The 13357-nt window shown below is 42.7% G+C and overlaps 1 protein-coding gene across 1 annotated transcript; it reads left to right on the forward strand.

The window, feature by feature from the left end:
* The first annotated feature begins 3756 nt into the window (after positions 1–3756).
* Positions 3757–10147, forward strand: slc13a5b (solute carrier family 13 member 5b). Its single transcript, XM_037472816.2, is given in 13 exon segments — positions 3757–3778; positions 3781–3893; positions 4597–4725; positions 4814–4950; positions 5181–5401; positions 5493–5673; positions 5761–5883; positions 6019–6231; positions 6333–6439; positions 6546–6667; positions 7093–7254; positions 8219–8356; positions 9044–10147. Coding segments are annotated over 13 exon segments (1794 nt in total). The 3' UTR covers positions 9170–10147.
* Positions 10148–13357: the final 3210 nt, after the last annotated feature.

Genomic DNA, 13357 nt, shown 5'->3' on the forward strand with positions numbered 1-13357 from the left:
CTTGTTATCTTCCCCGGGGCCTCTTCCCAGCTTGACGTGCCTGGAACACCTCCCAAGGGAGGCGTCCAGGGGGCATCCTTACAAACCACCTCAACTGGCTCCTTTCAACGCGAAGGAGCAGCGGCTCTACTCCGAGCTCCTCGCGAATGGCTAAGGGAGACGCCAGCCACTCTCCTGAGGAAACACATTTCAGCCGATTGTACCCGTGACCTAGTTCCTTCGGTCATGACCCATCCTTCATGACCATAGGTGAGGTTAGGAATGAAGATTGACCGGTAGATCGAGAGCTTTGCCTTTCGGCTCAGCTCTTTTCGTCACAACGGTGCGGTAAAGCGAGTGCAATACCGCCCCCGCTGCTCCGATTCTCCGGCCAAGCTCACACTCCATCACCGCAGAGGCTGCTGCCCTTCAAGCCTGCCGGTACACTGCAGCTGCCTCCAGAGACCCACCGGATATCATAGCTCGGAAGGCCTCCTTCTTCAGTCGGACGGCTTCCCTGACCACTGGTGTCCACCACGGGGTTCGAGGGTTAATGTCCCTTGATGCACCTAAGACCTTGAGGCCACAACTAACTGCCGCAGCTTCAGCAATGGAAGTTTTGAACATGCACCACTCTGGTTCAATGTCCCCTACCTCCACAGGAATGTGAGCAAAGCTCCGCCGGAGGTGTGAGTTAAAAATCTTTTGGACTGGAGCCTCCTCCAGACGTTCCCAGTTCACCCGCACTACACGCTTGGGTCTGTCCTGAGTCTTTCCCCATCCTCTTACCAAGCTCACTACCAGATGGTTATCAGTTGACAGCTCTGCCCCCTCTTTACCCGAGTGTCCAGAACATGCGGTCTCAGATCAGATAATACGATTATAAAATCGATCATTGATCTTTGACCTAGGGTGCTCTGGTACCACGTACACTTATGAACACCCTTATGTTTGAACATGGTGTTTGTTATGGACAATCCGTGACTTGCACAGAAGTCCAATAACAAATGACCGCTCGGGTTCAGATCAGGGAGGCCATTCCTCCCAATCACGCCTCTCCAGTGATCTACATCGTCGCCCACTTGTGCATTGAAGTCTCGCAATAGGTGCATATGCACAGACAACAGTCAGAGTTTTCCCCCCCACCACCCAAAAGCTCAAGAATGAGGTTCGGACCGCCTGAGCTCATTTACATACGGACACAGAAATGCAGGCATAAATAAATGAAGAAATACAGAAATGTAGAAATAGAGAAATGAACAAATGTAGCAATACAGAAATGTAGAAATCGATGTCCCAATTTGACAATTCCTAAAGCTCACATAGTCTGTATCACAGTCTGATCCACTTCCACACGGGGGCAGTGTGTGTGTACTTGCATAGTAGTGATTTAATGTTGGACCCTTCATTTGACATATATGTGCAAACAAGCTTCATCAGAGACTGAATCGGAACGGATGTGTGTATCACTGTGCTCTGTTTATCAGAGGAGAGTGTATTTATATATTATTTAATATTTTTTGAAATGGCAAAAATTGCAGGAAATAAGGATTAAAATGAACAACCAATAAAGCAAGGGACAGAATCAAGGCAGTTATGTTCAAGGTCTAGACAGATTTTAATAAATATTTTTTTGAAGCCTGGACTTTTTCAACCCACTCTGTGTCCTAAATTCACAATTACAGGTACACAAATGTAAAGCTTCTCTCATGTCAACACCCATGCAGCATAGTTACTGTCAGTACTTTGATGGACAAAATACAGCCAAGGAACATGACATTCCTTGGCTCAGCATTATGTTCTCCTCTTATCTCTGCTCTTAGAAGTCTAGTAACACTGCCAGGCAGATTGGGTTTAATGTCACAAAATATGCTGTTGGTTTTGGATTAAAGCATTTTTCAGAAATGGCCTATGCTTGCAGTAAATTAAAATAGGTAGGACTAAACATGCATAATGTATTATATGCAAATACTTAATATCCTTGGTAATCATAATATTGATACTTTTGCATCATAAATGCATTATTGGTTACCAAAATCTAGAGAGAAGTTGTTACTTCTGCCAACAGGGTTGTATTTCCTGTAGGTCTGATTGTCTTTCAGTGATTTCTATTTTTAGAATAACAGATTAAGTAAGGCCATTGTTTTTGGTTGGTTGGCCTAAACTATATCTAGCTATTCCTTACTTTCTCATACAAATGGATTTGGTGACACTAAAACATTTAGAAAATCCTAACAAAAATGATACATATAATACATTTGTGTTGGTAATCTTACGGACATGGCTAATTTGATCTGCAAAAAAGTCAGAATAACGGAAATTATGGCAATCTGAGATGGAAGCTGCAAGACTTTTCTTCCTTCTAGCAGAAAGCTTTCATGCTATTAAGCAGCACCAAACAACAAAAATCCTCTCTCTCATGGGCTAGTAAATACCAAAATGTTGACCAAAGAGAAAGATGCATCTTTTGCCAAGAAATGAAAAAAAATGACCAAGACAAAAATACAAAAATCCACATGACTGTAATGTTGAAATACATAGACTGCTGATGAAGAAATCATTCATTTATAGGTAATTTATTTCAAAACATATGATAAAGCCACTCTTTCCTCTGGCATCATGAGGGGGAAATACATTGATGGCAGAACATGATTTTATCAAATATACACAAATCATCGTTTGTCTGATCATTCAAGTCATTTGGCTAGCAATGTACTGTGTGAGTATCTGATGAAAGTTTGCATTATTTGATAAAAAAAAAAGTAAATCTCATCAGCCAAATTATATTTCTGTAGAAGTGGTGCATTTTGCAGACATCCCCAAAATAGTTCTCACAACTTCACATTATTTATTAGTGTGACTTTCACATGAGTGTAACTCTCACATTAGTGTGACTTTCACTCTTTTGCAGTTTAGTAGCCTGATGTTAAGTTTGATTGAAAAGAACAAATTCACCGTGATATGTTTATGTGTTCTGGGAGATACACACGTTTTTTTCTTGCAAAGAGTAGATGTGCTAAGGCATTGAGGTCTGCAGAAACACACAGAAGAACCTGCTTTTACTGAATTTAGTGCACAGAATAGTGATTTGGCATGGTTGCAACACATTTTTAAGGTTGGGGGCTCTGGCTCTTAGGCAACAACATGCTGCTTAAACAGGAGCGTATCTCCCAGAAACAGTTGAAATAACTGTGCACTTCTGGGCAAACCTTCTCATGAGAAGATGTGTCCAATCTAATGACTGGTACTGTACATCTTATTTAACAATAAGAAGTTCCTCAGTTGGGAGCCGTTGTAAGAATGTTATGATTCTTCCCAGCAATGAATCAAATAACCCTCCTGTTCAGTCAAACGATTCATCCTTAGATGGATCTTGCATATAAATCGACTCTGAGAAAACGGTGAGTTCCTAACACAGAGATCTGCATACTTTCTCTCCTGGCCAACCTGTGACATGTAAACTAACATAATTGGTGCTCGCAGAGGCTCAAATTCCTTTTCACTTCACAAATGATCCGATCCCAATGACTTAATACAGCACCTGTCAGTATAAAGGAACCCGAGGTTCTGGGACTATTTTATCAGCAGTTGATGCTGATTATTTTGTGTTCATTCATAGAATGACCAATCAGTCCTTTGTCCACCTCCCTCTCTCCGTCCCCCCCCCTCTCTCTCTCTCTCTCCCTCCCTCCCTCCCTCTTTCCTTCATGCACTGTTGCACTACCCCTCCTGCCCCGTCTCCCTCCTCCTCTCGTCTACTAGTCAAAAGCGCGATCCATGGTGCGAAAGCCTCCTTTTCTCGCTTTTCCTGCAGGATGGCATTCTTCAAATATCTCCGCTCCGTTAAGAATGAGCTCATCCTCTTCTCAGCGCCGTTCCTTCTTCTTCCACTGCCTTTAGTGATCGGCACATCGGTATGTAACTGCATTTACATGTTTAAAACGTTGCAAAAGTGCATAAACTCCCGGTGATCCTTTCATGAAATAATGGCACTTTGGAAATACCACTTGGCAAAGCACCGGCTACTCCAATCACGTTCCTTTAATCTGGTGCAATTGAGGAGCCGTTTCGCTTCGCGTGCATGTCAAGTAAATGCATCCGAAAACTTCCCCTGCTGCAGATTCCGTTTCTCACTCTCACTGGTGAGTGGTGTTTGCAGTGACTCCCTCTCTTTGCACCTGTCGATGCACTTTGCATGAGAACTGTCCGCTGCTGCCCGAGGCTGGGGCGCCCTGAAGTCCTGTTATTTTAACCCCTCGTTGTTAACATGAAGGGTCCTGTGCAGCGTGGGAACACACGGTCGGATCTGTCCACGTTGCTACGCGGGACATGGGGACGTGCAAACGCGTTGTGAGGGAGGAGGGGGGCAAGAACTGAAAATGCGTTATCTTAAGCTGTCTTAATGTTACTGCTGAACATTGAAACATAAAACGATGAATATGACTTGTTCTATTAACTGGAAAGGTGTTTGCCTCCAGAGGATCACGTGCAGAAACATTGGAAAAAAAAGACCCGTCTTTGACCTTTGAGACATAACAACGTCCCATTAAAAATGATGTAACACTCACTGACCTCACACGCTTGTTTTTGCGATGTGATCACATGTCCTTCACGCAGGAAGCCAAATGTGCCTATGTGATAATCCTGATGGCGGTGTACTGGTGCACAGAAGTCCTACCGCTGGCCGTGACAGCTCTGCTTCCGGCCATCCTTTTCCCGGCGTTCGGCATCATGCAATCCAAAAATGTGAGTGAAAATAACTGCAGCAGTGTGTCAAATCGTCTCCGTGGGGATGGATTTCCTTTTTAAGCACATCTCCCTCGGTTTGACCCAGGTGTGCATGCAGTACCTGAAAGACACCAACATGTTGTTCGTGGGGGGACTGTTGGTCGCGGTAGCTGTGGAGCACTGGAATCTGCACAAGCGCATCGCCTTGAGGGTGCTGCTCCTCGTCGGTGTGCGGCCAGCGCTGTGAGTAGCTCAAATGCTCTCACCTTCTAAGAACATTTCCAAAGCATATCTAATCAACTATCAAAACACATCATATATAGTAGATAAGGAAACTATGTTAAAGTTGGTTATGGGCATCATAAAGTTACTCCCTCTCTATTGTTGATCGTTAAGTTAAGCCTCTTCCATTCCAAGGCCACGACAGGCGTCAATGTTTTTGCTTGGTTTTGTTTTCCATCTTCCCGTGGCAGGTTGATGTTGGGTTTCATGGGTGTGACAGCCTTCCTGTCCATGTGGATCAGTAACACAGCGACCACAGCCATGATGGTGCCCATTGTCCAAGCAGTGCTGCAGCAGCTCAACACCAGTGAGGAAGAGATACCTCAGATCCTCAGCTCCCAGGAGCAGGTCCAGACCCCGGAGGGTGGCAGTACACAGCCTCCACAGACGGAGAAACAGAGTGAGGGCCGAGGTAAGCCACGGCGGTCTTCGTGTGCAGCGTTCCGTTCGGCCAAGCAAAATCCCATATGTCGCTCTTTTCATAAGTGACCCTTTCTTTGAAGGCCCACTGGTGGTGACTTTCTTGGATGAGACAGTTGAGGCTTCTATGCAAAAAGAGGCAGCAGAAAAGCGGAAAATGTGTAAAGGGATGACCCTGTGTATTTGTTACGCTGCCAGCATCGGAGGCACCGCCACACTGACAGGAACGGGTCCCAATCTGGTGCTCATGGGCCAGATGAACCAGTAAGTGCTTTTCTCAAAGCTTTGTTCAGTCAGTTTTCAATCAGTTCCAACCACGTTCTATCAACTGTTTTATTCGGTTTTCCTTAGGCTGTTTCCTGAAAACGGGGATGTGATTAACTTTGCCTCCTGGTTTGGCTTTGCCTTCCCTAACATGATCCTCATGCTCACACTGGCCTGGCTCTGGCTGCAGTTTGTCTTCATGGGATTCAAGTAGGTTTGGTGACGGTTAAAGCTTAATTACAGTGACACAGACTTGAAACAACTTCAAGAAACCTTTCCTGGCCAAGCAGTGTGATTGAGTGCGAAGGTGACACTGTGGTTTTCTGTGCCGTGCGATCCCTCTAGCTTTAAGAAGACGTGGGGCTGTGGGGCGGTGAAGACAGAGAAGGACATCGCTGCCTATAATGTGATCCGCGAAGAGCACCGCCGGCTGGGGCCCATGTCCTTCGGAGAGATCAGCGTCCTCGGTGTCTTCGTTCTACTGGTGGTGATGTGGTTCACAAGGGAGCCGGGCTTCGTCGACGGCTGGGCGTCACATATCTTCAACTCCAAAGCAGAGTTTGTACACAATGATTAACCACTCATTCGTTAATCTAGTTTAGACTTTTGTATTGCCTGCTTTTAAAGACACTTTCTCAGTTAGTTTATATTCTTCTTAGGTATGTGACAGATGCCACAGTGGCAATCTTCATTGCCGTCCTTCTCTTCATCCTGCCCTCTAAACCACCACGATTCTGTTCGTGGAGGACTCACAGTTTTGACACAGGTGAGCCATCTTTCTGGATATGTATTATATATATAGATATATATTTTGTATTATGCAGCTATATCAAAGTCTTGAATTTGATATTGAATTATTTTGGCTCCGTAAGTATCCCATCAAACTGTTGGCCCAACTCCACCTCTGCTCACCTGGAAAGTTGCACAAAAGAAGCTACCGTGGGGCATCGTGCTTCTTCTGGGCGGAGGTTTTGCTCTGGCCAAGGGCAGTGAAGTAAGTATCGGCTTTGGTTCAAGTTCTCAAAGAATTGACCAACTGTAAAAGCCTCTCTGAATCCTATTGTTGTTGATTCCCACCTTTGATCCCAATGGCATTGGATTCACAGGGAATGGTGCAGCATGTAATCCAACCTCCTTTGATTTATATCCAAATCAGCCTCATTATTTGTGTTGTAGCCTACCAATGCTGTTTTAGGTCAAGGCTGTACGAACAGAAAATGTCTTACTGATTAAATGTTCCTGGATTGTTTGTGCCACAAATAGCTCTGAGTAATATTTCAAAGGATGCTGTACTTAATGAACCAACCTGAAACAGAGTATAATGACAGTAAATCAGCTAATGTTGACCCAGATGTAGATAAAACAAATGTTGTATTTTCCCAGAAAGATGTTCACGTTTTTCTATGTTTCTCTCTTTAGGAATCAGGACTCTCAAAGTGGATCGGAGATCAAATGACTCCCTTGCAAAGCATCCCTCCCTGGGCAATTGCTATCATCTTATGCCTGCTGATTGCTACCTTCACTGAGTGCACCAGTAATGTGGCCACTGCTACGCTCTTCCTACCTGTCTTAGCCTCAATGGTACGTTCTCAGGAAGAAGGGGAAATGTTTTCAGGATCTCAGTCTGCAGGAGAGAGTTTGTTATGTTTGACCACCCTGGTTCAATTATGTGAAGTGCGACATATCGCAATTTCTTTTGAAACGATTTCCCCATTTGGAGTCCCGCACTGAAACGACTCCCAGTCTGAGCCGGCCTATTTTGTTCCTCATTCGCTCACCCATCGAGTTGGTCTTCCCGGCTGAATGTGTTTGGTCCCCTTCCCCAGGCCCCCCCCCCTCTTTTTAATGATCCTGCCAAACACACCAATGCAGCCCAGTGCCTTGTAACACTGCCCACCCCGCCGCTGCTGAAGAATGGCATCACTGTGCCCGCTAGTAACACTCGAGAGAACGCCGTGGCTGGGCTACGAGAGCCGGTGCCAAGCTGGGGTATTCAGATAGATCTTCATTGAGGGCAAAGACTGGGGTGTCCAACTCTTGTGTGACAAAAGAGATTAGAAATTATAAAAAGAGCATGTGATCAACTGAAAAGTGAGGAGATAACACTTTCTGGTAATCATGGCTTCTGTAACGTCACTTTATGTGTCATCCTGTCAAGCTAATGTCCATCATCAAACTTGACAATGTGCTGTCGTTGTTGTTACCTGATATACGGCATGTATTTTTTTTAGAATTGACTGCACGTCTAGGCTACTGTGCCGCAGCATGTGTAATTCAGAAGCAAATTACACAAAGTGATGTTTGCTGCATCTTTGTTGTGCTTCATTATCGTCGCACACGTACAGCGCGTCTATTCTAGATACCATGACTCAGCTCCGAGCTGGCAGGAGTTACATCCAAATTACACCCACCTAATGAGAGTTCTCACCCCGCACAGAATTTCACACATTTACCTCTGAATTATAAGTCAGTGATCCCGGGTTGCAGAAAGATTTCGAGATGATGTCTCTTTTCATCCCTGTCGTTCTGTGTGTGATTGTTGCAGTCTCAGTCTATCGGAATCAACCCCCTGTACGTCATGGTGCCTTGTACCCTGAGTGCCTCTTTTGCCTTCATGCTGCCTGTTGCCACACCTCCGAACGCTATAGTCTTCTCTTATGGATACCTCAAGGTGGCTGACATGGTGAGTATGGCAGCGCTTTGTTGTGTTAGTTCACAAAATGAGATCTTGAACGTGCAAAGTTGTCAGTTTAGGGGGAACTGTTAAAATCTAAGGATAGCGGAACTGATGTAAAGTCAGTTGTTTTTCTGACTTCTGACCCTTCGTTTGATAAAACGCTTTTTGGCTTTGCTGCCAAAAAGTCTTCTCGAGGTGTGAAATTTGGGCGCCAGACCGTTTGCTCAGTCTACGTTGCTGTGCGTCATAAGCACCTGCATGGCAACATTTGTTTCCTCAATCTAAAATGATTACGAGTGATAATGTCAGCTTGCAATTTCCAAACATCAGTTTCTGTTGATTTTGTCTCGACAGTTGACACACCTTTATTTGGTAGTGGTAAATATGAAGATGCAGCACAATTTCACTTAGTCCACTTGTCCTTGGGGGAAGAAAATAGTTTGGCAAACAACTGCCTTAAAAAAGGGTGTTCACATTGTTGGATGAGATATAACGTGTTTAGTAGTGCAGTTCTGATGTGCATGATACCTTTATGCTAAGCCAAGCTAACCATCTTTTGGCTGTGTAGCTTCCTATTTAACAGAATTACACAAGGATGGTGTCGATCTCATCTATCGGGCAGGAAAGTGAATAAGCATTAACAAGGGTTTTTTCTCCAAAAATGTCTTAACTGTTTCTCTTCTTCTCCATCAGGCGAGGACAGGAATAGTCATGAACATCATCGGCATCCTTTGTATCACACTGGCCATCAATAGCTGGGGAAAGGCCATGTTTGACCTGGAATCCTTCCCTGCCTGGGCCAACGTCACCGGGGTGTGAGCCACAGGAGTGGATCCACGCACAGCTTGCCCTCCTCATCCACAGGTGCCAGACAAAGACCTGTCTGGTCAGAGCGACAGCACAGGAGCACACAGTGTGTGCGTCCGATTGCTGATGAAATACCTCAAGGCTTGTGTTTTTTTACACTCGAGACTTGCTTGTGAAAGAAAGTGGAAAGAGGATATATATGAATATGAACATTATATCATAATGACGTTAGTTATACTCATAAAACAGTGCCCCAGAAATCACACTGTCAGTATTTATACCCTCAAATGGTGAAATAAGGGACGGCTATGCATAAGGCAAGGGAAGTTTAAATGCATAGTCAGCAACAAGGCAATTTGAAGCGCTTCAGATAAATCGTTAACATTCAGCATTGAGACAAAACGCAAAATAATGACCTTTATGTAAGACAAAAAATAATGAAAACAAATATTAAATAGACAAGATATAATATGCATAAGATATAATATGGAAAATAAAGTATTAAGTCTACTATATTCTTATTTTTCATATAGTGGAGGTTTTTCAAATTTGTTTTTATATTAACATGTAGTGACATCTACATAGCAATTAGTCATTTGTATAAGTATAAGAAGGTATCTTTGCACATTTACTCAAGTCATGCACAACATCGAGGAAGTTGTACTTAAGGATTTACATTTTGTGCCGTTTCTGCTTTTACTTCAATACAATAATGAGGAAAATGTTTTCCTTTTTGCGGCGCATTTATTCGACAACAGTTTTCTTATGAATCTATTATGTTATATTATATAGAGATAAGAGATTAAAATACATATGAAATAGCCCCATCTCAACCAGACACATTTTATTTGTTAATATATTAGTATAGTTCAATGACATTAATATAACACTGACAAGGGCAATTAAGCAACTTAATCAGTACTTTTAGCATTTTATACATTTTTGTATTAAAAATTTGTCCTTTCACTGAAATAAAAAAACAAAATTGAATTCTAGACTGATTGACTGTTTTTGTTGACTGTATGTTGTTGCTATTTCTATAGTTAACAGAGTTAAAAAACAGCCCAGTATTTCTTCCCTTTCCGAGAACAGATTTGTTTGCAAGAATAACAAATGGTTGGTTTTGGTAGTATTTAGAGATAATGGGCTAATATGAACACTAGGGCTGAAAATTGAAATTTGACTTGACAGGGAAATGCTATTTGCATCTTAAATGCTTTCATGCTTTTTGTAAAACGTGTCTACTTTCAGGCAATATCAGGATGCAGTGAATCATCACTACAATGCAAGAAAGATATGGGCCTTTTTCTCTTTGTTTTGAAGACCTCAGTAGCATGGAAATTATTAACAAAGTGTATTCTCTGCCTAAGTAGCCAGTGGATGAAAATCATTATGTTAAATTGATTTGTGACAAACTAAAAAATAAAATACACAAGTTTTATTACAGTGTGTTTTCAAGTGTCCTTGTTGTGTTGCCGCCACACACACTGCTACAAAACTTCATTTCTTTTCCATATTTAATGTTATTTAGTGAGTTGAACATAAATAGAGTATGTTTTTAAATACTCAAAGAGTTTAATGAAGCTGGTGGAAACAAAACTGCTGTAGAAGCAGCTTTGTCATCCCTCAGAGGTCATAACAAAACAATCCCGCTTTCCTCACCTGTCGGCTCTTTCTCAACTACGCGCCACGCCCCTCTCGCTTGGTGACCTCTCGTCTCGTGCATAAACCTGATTTAATCCTGTAAACACAGTGCGCAAAGCCGCATAATTACTGCACTGAAAGGCCACACCTAATATGTGAGGGGAAAAGCTCTGTGTCATTGTTCTCTTGCTGAGGCGTTGCGTGAGCCAAGGGTCAAGGCGGTTATATTGTCCAGCGTCACAAGCATTATGAGCTCAAAGAAGACATTTCAAATGTCTCCATTTATATACCACAAAGCACTTTATTACAACCCTAACCCTTATCACCATGATGAGAACCGTGTTTTACAGCAAAACAAAAGATCATCAATCCCGTGACTTTAGTAACACGGCTGCTGCCGAGCGAGTTGGTGGTATCGTCCGAAAGAGGAAAACATGTTGTACTGCAGCAAAGGTAGCACAGAGAGAGGATCACGACAACGTTCTGACCTCAGTTCTGTTGGACAATTAAAATGTTCGACGGTTTGAAAGTGGTTAACAAGCGGTTGGGTGCATAGAGACGTTTAGATCACTATGATCTTGGGTCCCATAGGGGGAGAAAGCTTATGTAATTACAGTGCGTTTCTCTTCCTTTGCTGCCTCTCAGCCACCCACTCATTATCCAATTGAAAAACCCTTCCTCTTGTATCATTGCCTCCATTAGTGGTTATATACAGTATACACGTAAGGCTTCAGATATTGAACATGCAAGGTGTTCTATTTGCCAGGGTTGAATGCTTATACAAAATACCTCTGCCATCCACCACAATAAATTTCATATAGAGGCATCAGTGCAAAATTGAGACACTGACAGTTAAAAGTTTCTTTGATTGACTTTAAAAGTGTCAGAGGGTCGAGCTGGTGCAGGTCGAAGAAGGCAGGCAGGACTCAAATGCAGGATTCAGTTTTCCGGAATGTGCTTTTTATTCAACACAAAAACTAACAGAAGCCAAAAGAACGTGCACCAACAATGACTGACGTTAGACAATGACGCGACAGGGGACAACAGACACACGGGGCTTAAATACACAAGGGAGGTGCAGGTGATTGGACACAGGTGGAAACACTCAGGCAATCACAGGACAAGGCAGGAAGTGAAGTTAACCCAAGACCACAAGGAACATGAAACTTCAAACTAAAACAGGAAGAGAGACCAAACCGTGACAAAAAGGTGCTGCATGTGTTATGCAGAGTATTAGCATGGAAGTGTTGAGTTAGCCTCTTCCACTTTTGGAGGACTTGCTAATTCTAAAGTAACATGATTTCTATTTTCAGGTGAATATAAAGCAATGCAAACAAACTTAATAATAATTTCATTGTTCTACCAAAAGAATCCCTCAAAACGCCACAGACTGTTTCTTTAAAATGTATTAAACTAAGCCTTCTTGGTTGCACGGAAAGGATGTAAGATGATAAATTACTGCCAGTTTGGAATTTTTCGGATGCAAAGTTTTTCTAAAGCCACACTGGCCTTCCAGCTTCTGTATATCAGTTACACACATAGACAATATGCCGTCTGTTTCATACAATCAATCCTTCCTGCTACATAAAGACTTGTTTGTAGAGATGGTTTTCGGTTACCAATGTATCCAATTAACTTGTGGACAAGAGCCCAGACCCAAACTTAAAAGATCTAAAAGAGGACAGAGGGCCTTTCTTTGGACTCTTTGGGTATGTCCTTACTGACCAGACCATATTGGGCCTTTAAAATCAAATATTAGACGTTATTTCATTCACCGTCGTGCGTACAACGTTCATATTCCACAATTAGTTTAGTCCTATTTCTGTCACACCACAAAAAGGGAGTGCTGTCATTTTCCTGGTTAGGATGATTTACAAGGAGGTTGGTCGGCCCGAACAGCGATTTCTAAGTCTGAGCCCGTCAGCAGGTTCGTCCACCAATGCGTATCGAATCATTTTGCTGACTATTCAATCTCTCGGTGTAGCGTTGTCTTCCTGAATGCATTAGTTTAGCTTCATGGTTATTGGATTTTGTTTCTTCTATGGGATTCTTGCCATGACGTGCACCCAGAACCGTTCCCTTTACAGGGAACATAGCACTTTTGAGACACTTTTGTTTTGCGTGTACCACAAATGTTCAAAAACAGGATCGAGAGCTACTCATCAGACTGAATGACCACAGTTCATTCAAGATTCAAGATATTTATTGTCATGCAGTTTAACAGGACACTCCGTACAATTATATTCTTATTTTGTTACCCAAAAAGAAATAAATATATATACACACTAAAGAGCATAATTTCACGTGTTCTTGCCAGCGCTTTAATTGGAAATATGGCATTTTTGGGTGTAATAACAGGCTAAAGCGGTGCAACCCTACAATTGTCTTCCTCTCTGAAGTTTTCAATAGACAGTTTCATCAAAACAGTCTTGAACATTAGTAGCTAACTGATTTGAGGTTGCATGTATTTTTATTCTTCCGTGTAAATTAGGGCACATTTAGGTGACCAAAGAGCATGTGCCTGCATAGCATGCATTCCTTCTTAAACCTGGATTT

Source organism: Pungitius pungitius, chromosome 3, assembly GCF_949316345.1.
Source record: "Pungitius pungitius chromosome 3, fPunPun2.1, whole genome shotgun sequence".
In the NCBI taxonomy this organism is placed as follows: Eukaryota; Metazoa; Chordata; class Actinopteri; order Perciformes; family Gasterosteidae; genus Pungitius; species Pungitius pungitius.